General features: G+C 44.7%; 1 protein-coding gene across 1 annotated transcript in view; it reads left to right on the forward strand.

The window, feature by feature from the left end:
- Window positions 1-14,034, forward strand: part of Fgd6 (FYVE, RhoGEF and PH domain containing 6) — a 121,174-nt gene extending 107,140 nt beyond the window's left edge. Inside the window, exons 17-21 of the mRNA XM_036169862.1 lie at window positions 315-417; window positions 2,513-2,640; window positions 6,232-6,360; window positions 7,636-7,784; window positions 9,894-14,034. Coding sequence (XP_036025755.1) covers window positions 315-417; window positions 2,513-2,640; window positions 6,232-6,360; window positions 7,636-7,784; window positions 9,894-9,930 — 546 coding nt within the window. The 3' untranslated portion in view covers window positions 9,931-14,034. The remainder of the gene's footprint in view (window positions 1-314; window positions 418-2,512; window positions 2,641-6,231; window positions 6,361-7,635; window positions 7,785-9,893) is intronic.
- The last annotated feature ends 4,106 nt before the right edge of the window (window positions 14,035-18,140 follow it).

Consider the following 18,140-nt stretch of genomic DNA (forward strand, 5'->3'; position numbering starts at 1 on the left):
AGACAATGTTTAGGCGGAGGGGTGGTCAGTGAGCCTGTGAGAAGTTCCTGCACATTAAGCAGTGTTCTGGAGGCTTGTGTGCGTTAGCTCTGCTGAGCACATTGTTTATGAAGGAAGCAGTCAGGGCTTATGTGGAGCCTGTCTATGGAAGTGCTCTGTAAGTTAGCTCACTGCCTGCCAGAACACCACAAGATGAGTGAGGTTCAGTCATTGTCACACTGTGCTGATCAATGGACAGTGGTATAAACTGCAGCCTTTTCTATGGCTTGTAATCAGGGGTTTTCCTGAATGAAATAATTGCAGTGTGTTTTCAGATCGTGTGCCAAGCCTGCTCGTCAAATAAGTACGGCTTAGATTACCTGAAAAGGCAACCTGCAAGAGTGTGTGAACACTGCTTCCAAGAACTGCAGAAATTAGGTAATACCAAAGTGAATGCTTAACCTGAGTCTCTCCCTAAAAGAACCATGTTTGGCATGAAGCATGATTGCCAGACTTGTCTTGATTCCCAGTATGCTCCAACTTGAGTTTTAGGGCAATTCCATTAACAACGTGAAATGGTTTTACTAAGAAAACTTATTATTGAATGATTACTGATGAAATGCTTAACATAGTTAAAAGGTAACTTATTTGTGAGCTGTTTCAAAGTTTTGGCTTATTATTATTCATTTATGTTTAGATTTATTTCTTTCTGAGTATGATTGTTTTGCCTGAATGACTGTAGTGACCACATGCATGTATGGAGCCCTCAGAGGTCAGAAGAGGTGTAGGATCCCCTGGACTGGAGTTAAGATGGTTGTGAGCCCCCATGTGGGTGCTGGGAGTCAAACCTGGGTCCTCTGCAAGAGCAGCAGGTGATCTTAACTCCCGGGCCATCTCTCTAGCCCTTGTTTTTCACTTTTGAGATAGATTTTCTTTTCTTTCTCTACTCCACCCCCTGGAAGTACAAGGACCCAACACTTTGCACGTGTGAGTTAAGTACTGTACCACTGCGCTACACTCCCAGTCTCTAAAATGCTTTCATCTGCAAAGTAATTGAGCATAGGAACATAGAGGCTGGCACTTGGTTAGTGAGTTCTGGCTCATTGGATGATTGATTTAGTGAGATTTTTCTCTACACTTCCATTTACTTATTTATCGATGGTTTCCCTTTGTAACTCAGATTAGCCTGGCACTCTCCGCCTTCCAACCACACTTTGTCAGGTTCTAATCTTTGAACAAATACAAGGTATTTTGTGTCTGCCTGTTCAGTATCTGCAAGCTTTGCTTGCCCACAGGCAGAGTGAACTCTGCTTAAGAGGACTGCTCAGGTCTATATTTTAAATTTCGGAAACTTACAGGCTCTAAATTCTAAAAACATCATTCTTTATATCCATGAAGAATAGTTTCTCTTTAGGAAAGAGGAGTATTGTATGAATAAAACTAGAGGCCAAGCTCTTTTAGAATCCCTGTTTTTATAAGTCAGTAGTTACTGTTTGTATACATTTTTGAAGACCCATTCATCTATTCCTTTGTCAACCTTTCTCTTCCCTTTCTGTTCTTTGGCTGTCTCAATGTGAAATGCTAACATTCATCTCTCACCACACACTTTATTTGGTCAGTAGATCTTGTCATTTCATTTCAGAAAGTCTCACTTGTCGTGAGTTCCTCATGTCAACCTGAGTTCCTCGTGTCAACCTTAACAAGGTCTAGATTACTTCAGTAATGTCCTTCTGCAAACCCCTCTTCCTGCCTACTGCCTGCTCTGTTTTTCTAAACTCAGTCTGGGAGGAATGTGGCTTAGTGGAAAGGACCTACCTCGCATGTGCAGAGCTCTAAGCTTGATCCTTAGCCCCATGTAAAACGAAACTATGAAACAGAAAATGTTAGATTTGTCATAAGGCCAAACTGTTCATATCCAATCTCCCCACCCCACCCAGCCTAAATAGCATTCCAAATTACTTAGAGCCACCCCAGCCCCGTTTTTCCCTCCAGCTTCATTATATCTTCTTCATATATCTTTTCCATTGTCTAAATCCACCTCATTAAGTCAGTAGGGAAGTTTGTGAAACTGATGATGTACTTGCATGTTTCAGAATTCTTTACTTATGGTTTATTGAGATAGAGTCTCATGTAACTCAGGTTGGGTTGAGCTTGCTATGCTAAGTAAGGATGCACCTTGAACTCCTTACCCTCCTATATCTGGGGTGACAGACATGTGCCTCCATGTCCATGACAGTGAATTTTTACTTCACGTTTTGGTACTGAGGATTGAACCTGGGGCATTGTGCACACAAAGCAGGCACCCTGCCACTGAGAGTGTCCCTAGCTGTTTCAGGATTCTGAGGATACAGAAATGTGATCTTCTCATGTGGTGTGTCGTTCAGAAATTCCGTATGTAATCAACTCAGCTCCTACTCAGTTCTTGTTTCCTGAGAGCCCTTCCATGGGTATTTGGTACGTCATAGTTGACTGATTTCCGTAGCAATGCATGCTTGCTTACCCTTGCTCCATGAGCATGCCTGCTCTGTTCCAGATCACCAGCTGCCCCCTCGGATTGGATCCCCTGGGAATCACAAGTCCCCTTCAAGTGCCTTGTCATCAGTCTTGCACAGTATCCCATCGGGGAGGAGACAGAAGAAAATCCCAGCTGCTCTCAAGGAAGTAAGTGTTTCCACTGAACTTGACGGGGCTGAGTTCAGAAAGAAGGATGCCATTTCCCATCACCATTAGGACGTGAATTTTAGTACTCTGATGGATGGAGCAGAAGCCTTGCAGTCTTTTTTCGTCATCCGTATGACCCGAGTCAATGAAAGATGGTTGCAGAAAGCTTTGGGGAGCACACCCTTGCTGATAGACTTCATACTGTAGGACACAGACTGAGAATGTCCTAAGGAAACCCCGGGGGGGCTCTCCAGACTCCGAAAGGCAGTCCAGATGTTCAGAAGTGAGCTCAGGCTGGACTGTAGGATTCTTGACAGTCTGATAAAAGGCAGCACCCCTCAGGAACTTGTGAAATGCTCCCCATCTGCCAGAGGGGGTCATTTTCCTCACCTCTGGCTACAGCGAGCCTGTCAGCATATCAAAGCACAGCCGGCCTCCAGGCTTGCTCAGTATCACAAGTACCTGTTCCACATTTCAAAGTCCATGCTGGCATCTGAGCCCTCCCTACCTCCTCCCCTGTGCTCAACTCCCTCCAGACCATAGGCTTCTTACAACTCAGTTATTCTCGCTCTGCTCTGCTGTCCTCTGCCCCTGGTGTTCTCCTGACTCTAGCACATAGGCCTGGCCATGGTCAGTCTCCTCCCCTTCTGTCTCTGCTCTGGACCCTCCCAGTTGCCTCTGGCTGTTCTTATAATAAAAACCTTAACCACATCATGGAGCCATCATGCAGGCAGAGAACACCCAGTGTCATTCTGAGATGTGGTGATGGTTGTGGCTTTCAACAGCCAGTTGTGGCTGTGTTGAGTCTCCTTTTACACAAACTTTTAAGGTGTCCCCAGGTTGGAAGGGTTAGTTGTTGCAAAGGTCTCCTGTGGACACATAAGCATAACCTTGGCCCTAACTTAACACTTTCCCTGGACTATTTAGATGTTAAAATATTTATAATGCATGGGCTGGCTCAATTCAGCAACTCGTTCCATAACTCAATTTTGTTTCTTTTCTATTAGCATTTAGAAAATTTTTAAAATTAGTAGGGCATTATTTAGTCTATCTCTGGGGGTCCTCATATCCCCCTTCTCTTTAACAAGCATCTCTTCATAAGGTCTAATCTATCCATATATGCATTTTGTAGTTTACGTTCTAACAAGGCTAATTGTTTTTTAGCCTCAGTTGTAAACTGTCTTGGAATGTTAAAATTTGAGTCAACTTGTAAAATTTGAAACAAATTGGTTAATTTTTTAGTAGACAATCCAATTGTAGGCCGCAACCAATTAATATCATCTAATAATTTTTGAAAATCATTAAGAGCAAGCAGTCTCCAGCACTTGGGAGGCAGAGCCAGGTGGATCTCTGTGAGTTCGAGGCCAGCCTTGTCTACAGAGTGAGATCCAGGAAATGCACAAAGCTAATAGAGAAACCCTGTCTCGAAAAACCAAAAAGAGCAGGCAATCTCCTAATCTGATATGGAAGCAATAATAATTGAGAAATTCTATCATCAGTTTTTATTTTCATGGGCCTTTTTACATATGCCATCTATAAAGGCACTAAATACAATCACTATAGGATTTTAAGAGGTAACTTTAGGCAATACTCTGGAATATTTTTTATAAAATCTTAAAAAGAGGATCCTTTTTTATAGACCCCCAAGTTACACGTTAATGTAAATCGCCAATTATTAACAATATGGGCCGGGCGGTGGTGGCTTACGCCTTTAATCCCAGCACTTGGGAGGCAGAGATGGGCGGATCTCTATGAATTTGAGGCCAGCCTGGTCTACAGAGTGAAATCCAGGAGAAGTACCAAAACTACACAGAGAAACCCTGTCTCAAAAAACCAAAAACAAGAAAAAAAAAAAAAAAAAAAACAAAAAAAAAAAAAAACATAAAACAATGTGGATCAAACAATTTATCTATATTTTATTTACTAGAATAATAATTTTGTAACCTCTTTATCAGTAAGAGATTATTTTCAATGGGTTTTTATCCTAGCAGTCACATTATTTAATAAGCTAACAACCTAATCTGTTTCAGGTGTTATATTTCTATAGAATTAAACGAAGAATTCCTAGAAAGCAACTTAAAGAGCAGAGCCACATTCTCAGTAATGATCAACAGACAAGAGCATACCTAATTTATAGTTGAAAATTATGAATCCTATTTTTTTAGTTTATCTACCATGAAAATCAAACATTCATCCAAACATTATTAGACAATCAAAAAAAGAACATCCTTATACATTGAATGATTAATATCTCTGGAAATTTAAACAGCATTGACTCAGCATTCCATGTCTTGACTGTAACCCTTCTTTACCAGAAGTTGGGTCTTTTAAAACTTCCTCTTTCTCCCATGAAGGGACTACTAATAATGAGTTATTCCCACCATAAAGGAAGAACAGAACACATTTCCTATGAAGGGATCTTTAATATTGAGTTATTCCTGTTCTGAGGGAAATATAAAAAACATTAAACCAAAATTAAGCAAACAGGCAACAAAATTTTAAGCTCTGGACTTGCTGTTCAGCCAGCAGCAGTGAGGCCCACCTGTTGATTCTTTGTAATTGGGATACTGACACTGTGCTTGCAGGCAGAAAGAGCTCAGAGTTTTAGCTATCCTGAAATGTTTATATCAGAAAGAGCCTAGTTTCAATATTTTTCCCCTTTTTACCAGGAAATTCCTTTTTTCTTGATTAAAAATTTTCTCCCTTTTCTTTCAGGAAATTTCCTTTCCTTCCCTCTTCTCTGTTGAGAAGATTTCCTTTTTTTATTCTCTTTCTTTCCCTTTTCTCTGTTGAGAAAGGTCTTTTTCCTTGATTTATTTCCTGTCTCATTGTTTCTATCTTTAATAACTGTGCAGTTACTGCTTTTTATTTGACAAGCATTTAGCAACTGTACGTTCTGTTTCTCCTGAGATGGGGAGTTAAAATCCCCCATGACGCTCCCAATCCTGAAGTCCTCTTACCCTGAGGGCACTCCCTCCAGGTCTTAAGATGACCGGCTCCTCTGTCCTTCTTCAGTGGATCCTTTTCCTTCTTTAAGCCCCACGTTGGGCGCCAAATGTAGCTGTGTGAGTGGCTACTCAGGTGTGTGGGTTCACAAGGGTCCATGGAAGGAAGACTCAGAGGCATCTTAAGAATGAATTTAACCTTTCATGGCTGCATGGGGGTCCAGCCTTGAAGGAGGCTGGCCTAAGGCAGTTTTGTTTCTCTCCAATACATTTTAGCCACTTAATTTCCTTACGCTCAAAACAACCTGAAAGGGGCTCCCCACAATACAATGCCAAGTGCAAATTCCTTCATTTGTTGTGTACCAAGGTTTTCTGGTTTCCTGAATCAAGTTTTGCATAGGCCTTTGTATCCTTGTGTAACTCCAAGGCAGGATTCACACAGAGGGCAGCAAGGGAAACAAAAGATGTCTGCTAAACAAAAGGTGGATTAGGGCTAGGTGCTGCTCTCCAGAGCCAGGCCAGGAGCAGCTCAGCAGGCAAGCCGCCGCAGCTCATGGTTGCAGTAACTGCTTTCTGTTGTGTTGTTTGTTGTTATTGGAAAGTAGCCTGTGAGCCACTGAACTGCTCACCGGACTTGTTTTCCCAGGTGTCAGCAAACACAGAAGACTCTACCATGAGTGGCTACCTTTACAGATCCAAGGGCAGCAAAAAGCCCTGGAAACACTTATGGTTCGTCATCAAAAACAAAGTACTCTATACATACGCCGCCAGCGAGGTACGTGGACGCCTAAGAGTGACTTTGAGGCCTAGTTTTAGTTTTGTGGGATTTGTTGGAAGATTTTGCTTTGTGGGAGCTGAGGGTGTGCATGGGGGCCCTGGGCATGTCAAGCAAGCCCTGTTTTGGGAACTGGGAGGTGGTGGTGCTGGGCTTTCCTCTGTGTGTGTTTTTGGGTTTTTTTAAGACAGTGACTCACCAAATAGCCCAGGTTGGTTCCTAACTCACCACTTACTTAGCCGAGGTTGTCTGTCCTCAAAGTGACAGTCATCCTCCTGCCTCACCCTCTCCATTGCTGGCATTACAGGTGTGAGCCACCATGCCTGTCCTGTTACTGGTACTTTCAGTGTGAATCATTATTATTTTTTTCTCAACGAGCTCTTACTCAGTGTTAGGAATTTCAAAGAGTACCAATGTGCAGGTGTTTCTGTTGTCCTGTGACTGCTATTTCACACAAGACAGGGACGTCTAGCCTTCGTTGGTGTCCCTCGCTTGTCCTCACCAGGCATTCGCACAAATGAGACGAGCCCTGTCGTAAACTGTCGCTAGCTGCCCTGATCTGTGTTCCAGTCACCTAGGAGGACTCTAGGGAAGCCAGCTATGGTGGCACATGCCTGCAGACTAGCCACTGGCTGGTAGAAGCAGGGGTCTCGGGAGGTCAGGGTCAGCCCCAGTTACACGGAGGTTGGGGCCACCTTGGGTGACGGGAAGCTCTAGGAAGAAGGAGGACCAGGCATGGTGGCCCACACCTTTAATTCCAGCGCTAGAGACCGAGTCAGGTGGATCTTTGCGAGTTCCAGGCCCGCCAGGGTTACATGGTGAGTCAACAAAGTGGTGTAGGGAAAAACAAAACCTCTAGAGAATCCTGGCCGGAAAATCACCGAGTCTCAGGCCCTCTTAGGCTATAAGAGTGAGAGACCCTGTCTCAACCAACAACAGAGTTCCTCGGTGGGATCTGGGTAGCTCACCTACTGCTCTAAGTATCTGGTGTCTGCATCCACAAACTGGAAGTAAGGTCACTACCTGCTTACCTGGCTACCGTGAAAACCCTGGGAATTTCAGTGGGTGTGACCAGGCTGGAAACTGGCAGGTGGCTGTAGATGGCTTACTGCCGGTGAAGTAAAAATAAGCTGCTAGAATTACTGTGTCATATATTAAATTGAGCTATATAGATCTAGTCTTTTCACACCGAATGACATCTCAAGATCTAGTCTTTTCACACCGAATGACATCTCAATCTAAAAGCCTTTCTTCCTTTGTCTGTTTTTAAATTAGGATGTGGCAGCTTTGGAGAGTCAGCCTTTATTAGGATTTACCGTCACGCAAGTCAAAGAGGAGAATTCAGAGTCCAAAGTGTTTCAGTTACTGCACAAAGGCATGGTGTTTTATGTATTTAAGGCAGATGATGCCCACTCCACCCAGAAGTAAGTAATGCAGATCTCCCTGTGCTACAGGAGAATTCAAGCTCTTGTTTTAAATGATATTTTAAAAGCACAGAGAACAACTCAGGATTTACATCAGAGATCCAAATTAGAAAGATTTAACCTGTTGTTCAGATGATTTTTAAACAGAAGAGGAAAGAAAATGGGTAGTCCCATGTGTCCACATGTGACCTGGGAGGAAGCTCCTGGAGCTCTGCTCTGAGGGAGGTGGAAGTGCAGGGGTGAAGCCTGGCCTGCAGTGAGGGCAGGGATTCCCCATCCAGTTGTTCTGTGGACAGCAGGACCTCAAACAACTGCTGGCTAACTCACGGCTGTGCGGGGCAAGTCAGACACATTCAGAGACTCAGAGGCGGTTTCCTGGGACCGAGTAGAAGGAAGCAAGTATCATTTTAGATGCTCGACACTGAAGCAGTCTCTTCAAAATCCCAGCAAGAATCTTAATTTGAGGTGCTAGGAAACTGTTTAACCTAAAGGAAATAAAGGCCCCCTCTGAGCAAATGGCTCAGCTTACCTCTCCTCACATTTCATTTGCTCCACCTCACAGAGCACACCGCTGTTTGTGTGTTTTCTCAGCGGGCTTTCAAGTTAAGTGCTTGGGATACAAGGGAGTGCTTCTGAGCAGAAGCAGGATGGGCACTTCTGTAGGCAGTTATGAGTTAATGTGCTAGAGTTGCAGGTGTTCCCGAGTACCAGCCAGGCACAATGCTACACTCTTTAAAAGAGTCCCCCTGCCTCCATCTGCTTTAGGATGTACAGTAATGTGCAGCTGTTTATCCAGATGACTCCTTCTGGGTCTTGAGAATTAAATTGCCCTTTTGTGACAAGGTTTTATTACATTCGAGTGTGTGTGTATGTGTGTGTGTGTGCGCGCACCTGCAGCCTGGTGGAGTTCAGAAGGGATGATCAGGTCCTCTGGAACTTGAGTTACAAACATATGGTGGTTGGGAGCCACCATATGGGTACTGGGAGCTGAACCTGGCTCCTCTAGAGCAGTCAGTGCCCTTAAGTGTTGAACATCTCTCCAGCCCCTGTGGGACTTCTTAAAAGTATTCCGTTGCAGTATACATAAGCCATTTGCACCTAAAGTTGGAAGTTTTGGAAATCCTATCCTTGAAATTGGAGCTGAATGTGTTACAGACCATTCTGAGATTTAGTGATTTCAGATGCTCATAGCTTGCTCCAGTTCTTCTTCTGTGATCTGTTACTGTAAGAAGTCCTTGGCCAGTAAGCGTAGGAGCGGGGAAGGTCTGAGGTAGTCCAAATAACAAAGAGCCAACTGAGACAGCGCAAGCGTATTCCCAGTGACTGCAGCTGAGTCTTGTCAGAGGCAACTTGAGACGCAAGAATTTGTGATGACCTCTATAAAATTTTGGAAAGCTTTTGTATTATATGTAAATTCTTGACCTTAGAATAGACTAAATACCAGATCAGTTCCCTTTCGTTGAGAAATTTGGAACAAGTTTGATTTAGGGGACATAAAAGGGAACTTTTGGTTGGTAGATTTCGGGGGAAAACAGGTACATAGCTGTTTTCCAAAACTCACTGAGTCAGCACACCAGAAAGAGAGGAAAGGCATTGTCATAAGGGCCTTTGCTGACATATCCCTTCTAAAGTCAAGTAAGTACACACACACACACACACACACACACACACACACACACACACACACACACACACACACACACACACACACACACACACACACACACCATTTCTTAGCTGTATATGTGCCGGTAGCGTTAGTGTGGAGATCAGAAGATAACCTGCAGGAGCCGGTTCCCACCTTCCACCATGCGGGTCCCAGGGACTAAACTCAGGTTGGCAGGCTTGGCGGCAGGTGCCTTTACCCACTGTGCCTTCTCATTCATCCTGGGGCATTTTAGAACATTTACACACAGAGCAGTGAGGCCACTAAGAACATACTTTCCAGGACAAATGTTGGATCACATTACCCACCCGAGAAAGGGTGGGTCCCCTGTGTGCAAGAACTCCTGTGTGCCGAAGGAAAGAGCTTAAATCAGCAATTGATTCACACTCATAGGTGTCACGTGGCTGGAGTTCCCCAGTCTAACCGCTGTCTCTCATCACCAGGTGGATAGAAGCATTTCAGGAGGGCACAGTATTATAGCAAGTGGTCTTGGCCTCATTTCTTCTGTGATTCCGACAAGGTGGAGGCTCCGCTCAGCAGAAGGCATGTAAAAATGAACACTGCCATGATAAATCCACCCACGGCCTTTAGGAGTTAAACTGTTTTGTTAGGTATATACAGTCTTAAAAATGTGTTTCATGTATGTTATTTATTAAAATGCTGATGTTTACTTGCTGGTCAGGATTGTTTCTGACACTCACACTGAATTCTAAAGTACTGTTTAGAGACTCAAACTTACCTTAATACTGTATATCGTACACTATTGATGTACCGTCCACACTGTTGTCTCTGCCTTGCATTACGACACTTTTCGCTGTTGGGAAGTCTTTGCAAGTAAAACACACACATTAAGTAGCACGTGACCATACAGTGTCTGGTGTAGAAATTCCAATTACCAAATTGCTGGTGAAAATGTCTTTGAATCACTAAACCTAGATGAGATTTTCTGATATTGCAATCGAGATCCACATAGCCAGCTTCTACCTCATGAACTGTCGAGTGAAATCCCAACAGTCTGTACTGATCACTGTGTCCCCGCCTCACCCCCCCCCCTACCCCCCAACCCCACAGGATCTTGCTAATCGCCAGGCTGGCCTCGAACTAACTGTGCAGCTCAGGCAGACCTTGAACAGCCTTCTGCCTCAGCCTCTGAGCGACTGGGATTAAAGGCCAGCACCGCCATGCCAGGTCTTTATTGAAAACTGCCAATTCAGTGTAAATGTGATTTTCCCCCACTTGGTTTTCTGAGACAGAGGCTCACTCCGGAGTCCCGGCTGGCCTGGGACTCACCTGCTTGCTTCTCAAGTGCTGGGATTACATATGTGTGCCACCAAGCTCTGATTACATAACAGAATATGGCAGGTGACATGCTACCCAATATCCCCTGCTGTTCTTAAGAGTTCAGAGCCCAAGTCATTGGAGGTATTGACATCTAAAAGGATGTCATATTTCCTGTAACGTGTATTTTAAAAGTGATCTGAAATCACTGTGTTTTATGTCACTTTGATTTGTTTCCCTTGACTTTTAAAATTCACTCTTCCTGTGATCCTCTGTCTCCTTGAGACACTGACCGTCCGTGCAGCCCAGGCTGCCCTCACCCCTCATCCTGCCTCAGCCTTCTGTGTACGGGAGTAATGGATGGATGCTACCACACCAGACTTTGCCAGTCAGCGTCCCTCTTAGGAGAGGTTCATAGTCTTAATTCTGGCGCACACTTACTGTTTAACCTGTAAACCCCCTGGCACATAACGTTGTTGATTGGCCGCAGAAGAATGTGCTTAAAATTGTTTCACTGTTTAAATATTTTGTTGACTGAGTTTAAACCACCAGCTAAAAGGCAAGGTTATCCATAAAATACTAAAGGATGCAAGGGTTTTCTGCTTCTTTATATGTGATTTTAATCTAGTGTGATGTCAGTAGTTGAGAATTATGTCCTAGATACTATTTTTTCATCATGAACTTTCATGAGACCTTCTGGATGCCACTTGCTGCAGACCTGAGGTAGCAGATGCAGTTTTTCTTGGCTGCTTCCGGCTATGGCATGATTTGAAACCCTGTGCAATCCCACACAACCCTGCACGCAACTTTCTTCACCACTGGAGGTCAGCCCCTTCTTTGAAACGCCTTTTAATTGGGTGATCTAAATGTTTCCCATGTAGACATAGGTGTAATGTGTGCAGTGTATTCCTTTTGGAGACCAGGGTTATTTATACTTTATATTTCCACCTTTTGCCCTCTTGGAATTCTCAGCCTCTAAGATTTGCTCATGAGCCTCAAAAAGTCTAAGAAGTATTAACCAGTATTCTGGATCAAGGAACTCTTCAGAATCCAAATACATATGAAGAGAAATTAGCACGCAAAGTAATTCCCATGTGGTGGAATTTGTACATGATTATAATTGCTAATTGCTTAGTCTATGGAAAGTTTTGAAAAAGACACTATGCAAGCCCTCAGATAGTGCACCCCCCCCCCAATAAAACCATTCCAATGTGGTCCCTCCCTGACCCCTTCATAACCTAGTAAAAATGGTCAATAATTTATTTAGCATGGCTCACTCAATGGCAAATAAGAATATATTTATAATTTGCTATAAAACTACTTTTAAAAATATTACACTGAACCCAGGGTCTCTAAGCAGACACTGTACCCATAAGCTGCCTCCATTGCTAACATTTAAGAGTGAACAACAGTGCTGCCATCAAACCTTGCTCTGGTGTCTCCTAAGCTCAGCTAGAGAGTAACCTTAGACAAGATGGCAGACTGAGCTAGGAGAGGTGATATTCTCAGCGGCCCTGAGCGGTGTTCTTCCTCCGTCTGCAGCATGTCCTAAGAGAATGAAAAGGGCCATGTTTCTGAACCTCTTCCCGTTTTCTGATGAACAAGCATTGTTCTGTTTTCCCCGATGGCCCGCGTTTTCTCCAGTAAGAAGCTTGATTCTTTATTTACTAACATTTTTAAACAATGAAGCCAGAGGACAGCAACTCAGAAGTACGTTTTTCTTAGCAACCTATGTAGGAATGGAGGAAGCCTCTTACTGAGACCCTAGTGTAATCATCACAATGTGGGGCTGTGCCTTGAATGTACTTCCACTGTGCTCATGGTAGTCAAAAGGCTGGAATTTCCAGAGGGAACTCCTATCTCATTGTACTGTATGATCCTTTCCAATAGATTCTGTATGTCCTCTCTCCATTTCTCCTGAATCTTCAGCTCTTTAGCTGAAAACAGCCAGGACAGGATTCCCAAGGTGTTTTGAGTAAGACTTGCACTGTTTTTCTCAAGACAGCTTCTCTGCCTCGTCCTCAGTCTTGTCCCTGCCTCGGGGACACTGAAATAGTGTCCAAAGCCCTATTCTAACACAGATCTTTTGCCCTGCTCCCCGCATCCCGCAAGGCCACACTGGTGGCATGGCTAACACTCGCTTTCCTCCTATTCAAGCCTGTTTCCTTCTGCAATAAAAAGACAACAGATGGGGCTCTAGGATCTGTCTCAAGTCTCTCAGGTTTCTTCCAGCCTTACTTCTGCCCTTAGAGTTGCTGGAGCTTTCTCTCTGAGCTGGGGGCACAGCGCAGTTAGATGCCACTTGCCTCCTATATATGAGGCCCGGGGTCCAATCCCTTATCTAGAAAAACAGTTTTTCTTTTTCTGATTCCAACGCCTCCTTTGTGTGATCTGTTTTAAACCTTGCCAAAGCAATGTGCCTAAAGCAGAGTTAATTTAATTCCGATTCCTGAAGACGGCAGTGGCATTCCCAGTTTGACACAGATCAGTGCCTCCGAGCCCATACACTCCAAGTGAACCCACTTCAGATTGCTTCCTTCGTAGTTTCCATTGTTCTCATGTCAATCAGCGCGGCTCTGCTTCCTGGTTCTCTGACACTTGACAGTGATGGGGTCCTTTGCTCCTCCTCTCCCTTAGACTAGCTATATCCTTTCCTGTGCTCCTAGAATCTTTTCCTGTGCTCCTGTTCATAAACAGACTGCCATCATTCTTTCCGAGTTCTGTTCTTGAAGACAGCTTACCGTGTTCGCTGGAGGTTTGCCACATCTAGGTGCCTTCCATGCAGTGGATAAATGCTTGCTTGTTAAGTATCTTCTATGAGTCCCTAAGAAGTGTCTTCAGTAGACATACTCTGGAGCCTTTGCTGCTTTCAATGTCTTTTTCTGAATAGAAATCCCTGGTGTTCTTCCCTTACGAGAAAGGTTAGTTCACTCTAGGAAAGAAGCCTAAGAAGGAAAACAAGTTTATGTACCACACTGCAATGACAGCAGCGGTCCTGACAACAACAACAACAACAAAACCCAACTAAGTATGAAAATATCCTTTTTCCTTTGGGGTGAGGAGTGGATGGAGACAACATTCCCTTTCATAGAATTACTTGCTGCATGTGAGAACCAGTTTCAAAAATACTTTTAAAATGACTTTTAATGTTTTTCTCAAAACTGTTTTTTACTTAAAGGGATATTGGTTTGTATCTTACTGTTCATATAAAGATCATTTATAAATAAAAATAGCATTGTAAATAATGTTAATATGTACTATAATTTATACAAAATAAATTTACTATAATATCTACTGCCAGTGTGGAGTCCTTTGCTGGGGGATGGCTTTGTGTATTCTGTGAATATATGTTGTTCCCATTGGTATTAATCAATAAGCTGCTTTGGCCTATGGCAAGGCTGCTTAGAGGCAGGTGGGAAGTCCAAGGAGAGAGACAGGAAAGGGAAAGGCGGAGTCTGGGGAGATGCCAGCCCGCCACCCAAGGAGCAACATGCCAGCAGATGGTAAGCCACAGAACACATGGCAAAACATAGATGAATAGAAATGGGTTAATTTAAGATGTAAATGCTAGCTAGCAAGAGGCCTGCCATAGACCACACAGTTTGTAAATAATATTAAGCCTCTGAGTGATTATTTTACAAGCGGCTGCGGGACCACAGGGCCAGGCGGGATGCAGAGAAACCTTCTGACTACAGCCAGTCATTTTTTAGAGATTTTATCTTTTACTTATTTTTTGACAGTGTGTTATCCAGACTGGCCTTCAGTGTTCAGACCTTCCACCTCAGCCTTGTTAGTAACTGGATTATAGGCATATGCTGTCAAACCCAGCTTCAAAGAAGTCTTCTAAGCCATACCTTTAAAAAATGAACCTCACCAGCCCCCTTTTGCTAAAGTATGACCAAGGGAGACATGTCCCCTACAGTAATGTTCCTAAAGTCCGTTTATGTTTCCAAGACTGATTTATTTGGTTAGTTCTAGGGCCCTGGAACTCCCAAGTTGGGTAACTGCAGCCCTGCTTGCTGACCTTGACCTTGATGTCCTCCCTATGCTGATTCCCTGCCGGTCTCCACCCTCCTGAATGCTCACCGGAGGTTCTTTGTCTGTGTATCCAGCATTTGGTGTAAGCAGCTTAGATGCAAGAATGTAGAACATTCAGTAGAGAACTTCTGCCTTCCGGGGGTTCTTCCATTGTGCTGTAAGCCTGTATTTAAGGTTCCCTCCCTCCTTCAATAAACGGCATTTGGCATCCTCTGGCACAAATGACCCGCTGTCTTTTGTCTCTGTTTCTCGATCCACAGCCCCTCGCTGGGACATGGTGAATGGGTGGTGGTATTGCGGGCGTTACCACAACAGTTAGTTAGTTTTGAGACAGGGTCTCACTCTGTAGACCAGGCTGGCCTAAAATTCATAGCAATGTTCCTGCCTCAGCCTACAAAGTAGGCATTACAAGCATGAGCCACTGTGCCTGGCCTCAGTTATAATAAGTCAACTTCTTGTGACCTGAGTTCTTTAACTGGAGAAGCATCCCTTTGGGCATGTGTATTAAGCACCGAGAATAAAGAAGACATGGCAAGTAACCTTTTCCCTTGAACCCAGTGTGCTTTTTTTCATAGTTTTTACCTTTGGGACCAGCTTCTGGTTATTGGAAGGGCTACATTGCGGCCAAACCAAGCACCACCTAATGGTAGAGGTAGACTTTAAGAGAATTAAGTATGAAATAATTCTATTTGCTAAGGAAGGTTGCATGTCCCTTTTCTATGTCTAAATACTTAATTCCAGTGGGAAATGGTGGCACTTTATTTTAAAAAGAGTTGGAACAGGTAAGGTGACCTGCCGACGTACCACGCAACCTAAGTCAGCAGCTCATTTTTTAGTAAAAGGGGAGTACCTGTAGGTCTCTGGCCCCTGTTTTGGGTAACTGTTGCCTTGCTTGCCTACCTTGCCCTTGATATCTTCCCTATGCTAATTCCCTGCAAAATTCCACCCTCCTGAATGCTTAAGGGAAGTTCCTTGTATCCAGCATATTGGGCATTAACAGCTTAGATGCAAGATTGTAAAATGTCAGAAGACGGGGTGGGGATTTAGCTCAATGGTAGAGTGCTTGCTAGCAAGGCCTGGTTTAATCCTCAGCTCCAAAAAAAACACATCAGTAGCGAACTTCTGCCCTCCAGGGTTCTTCCATTGTGCTGTAAGTCTGTATTTAAGACCTCCCTCCTTCAATAAATGGCATTCAGCATTCAAAAAAAAGAAGAAGAGGGGGTCAAGATCATGATGGGGAAACCCACAGAGACAGCTGACTGGTGCTAGTTGGAGCTCACTGACTCTGGACTGACAGCTCGGGAACCTGCATGGGACTGAACTAGGCCCGCTGAATGTGGGTGACAGTTGTGTGGCTTGATCTGTTTGTGGGGTCCCTGGCAGCAGGACCAGGACTTATCCCAGGTGCATGAACTGGCTTTTTGGAGCCCATTCCCTGTGGTGGGATACCTTGCTCAGCCTTGATACAATGGGGAGGGGCTAGGCTCTCCTTCAACTTGGTATGCCAGACTTTGTTGACTACCATGGGAGGCCTTACCCACTCTGAGGAGTGGATGGGGGTAGAGTGGGAGGGAGGTGAGGAGGCGGGAGAAGGGGAGGGAGGGGGAACTGGGGTGGGCATATAAAATGAAAAAAAAAATTAATAAATAAATATATTTAAAAAAAAAAGAGAGAGATGCAGCCCAGGCTACCTTCAAACAATGTAGCCATGGATGGCTTTGAGCTCTTCCTGTTCCTTCAGCCTCTACCTCCCAAGTGCAGGGATTACAGGCATGAGGCACCAAGAACATAGGGGACAATTGTTCTGTCCAGCACACCAAAGATTTGGCACCCCTACCCCCACCCCTCAATTTGGGTTTCTGCTCTGAATCTGGTTACTTTTCTACAGTGCTTATCTAGATGGAAATTTCCAGATCACCTCTTAAAAGTCTGAACCACACAGTACTTAGAACGCAGGGCAAAGCTTCCTGCCACAGGGGACCCCCATCAGGAAGAGGTGTTCCATTAGTGGCCTTTCGTTTTGCAAATCTTTATTGACCATCAGGAACTGTTACATATCTGGGAATACATCGCCTAGCAAAATAAAGAAAAGGGAGCCCTAAGAACATAACATACACAATATCGATTGTATTCTTGCTCTTTACTAAAAACATCCAGGTACAATTTGATGTGATTTTGCCTCAGCTTGTTCTCATATTGCTAGGAGGCTGTATGTGGCTGGGTTCTACCCAGACTCCTTAGCACTCTAAACTAATCTAAGAGAGTCCTTATAAAACGAAGTCCAGCTTTCCAGAGATTAAAGACATCTATCCCAAACTAATTAGGTTGCTTATTATTACTACTCAAAACGTCCTTTAAGGGACTGGAGTGATGGCTCAACAGTTAAGAGCACCAGCTGCTCTTTTACAAGACCCAGGTTCGATTCCCAGCACCCATGTGGCCCATCTGTAATTTCAGATCCATAGGATCTTCATGGCTGCCAGGTGCACAGGCATACGGTGGTGGTAAAACACCCATATAAAATAAACTTTAAAAATCCTAAAGCACTGGAGAGGAAGGCAGATGGATCACTAGTTAAAAGACCTGTCTGGGTTTCCAACAGGCCCGGTTTCAAAGACTTTTGTCTTTTTCTTCTTGCTATTAAGATTTTTGCTTTAAGCTGGGCAGTGGCGGCGCACGCCTTTAATCCCAGCACTCGGGAGGCAGAGGCAGGCGGGTCTCTGTGAGTTCGAGATCAGCCTGCTCCACAGAGATCCAGTTCCAGGATAGGCTCCAAAGCCACATAGAGAAACCCTGTCTCGAAAAAAAAAACAACAAAAAAAAATTTTTGCTCTAAGTGTAGGGTGTTTGGCCTGCACGCGTGTTTGTGCACCACAAGAGGGCACCAAACCCAACGGAACCAGAGTTGCACCAGGCGGTGTGACCGGTGGGTCCTCTGGGTGCTGGGAACCAAACTTGAGTTCTCTGGAGGAGCAACAAGTACTCTTCACCACTGAGCCGTCAACCCAGCCCTCGGTTGTCGTTTCTGTCTCCGTTAAGTGAGGTTGGGTACGTGCACACGGGTTGCAAGGAGTTGCAGGTCGAGGCTCAGCTGGACGGAGCTCCCACTTGCCAGGACATCGGACCGACAGGCGGCGGCGCCGGCGGTGTCCCTCCACACCTGCAGGGGGCAATCGACTTGCAGCCCGGCCGCTGGACTCCGGGGCCCTCGGCTTCACCCTGGGAACGTCACCGCGGCTGGCCGCCGCTCCACCGCGCCAGCGCGCAGGCGCCGAGAGCACCGCGCACCGCCGAGCCCGGGGAGGGGTCACGAACTCTGACCCCCACCCCCCACCCCCAAGTCCACAAACCCGGGAAGCTCCCCTCGCCACCCG

This window comes from Onychomys torridus, chromosome 20 (genome assembly GCF_903995425.1).
Source record: "Onychomys torridus chromosome 20, mOncTor1.1, whole genome shotgun sequence".
Lineage (NCBI taxonomy): Eukaryota > Metazoa > Chordata > Mammalia > Rodentia > Cricetidae > Onychomys > Onychomys torridus.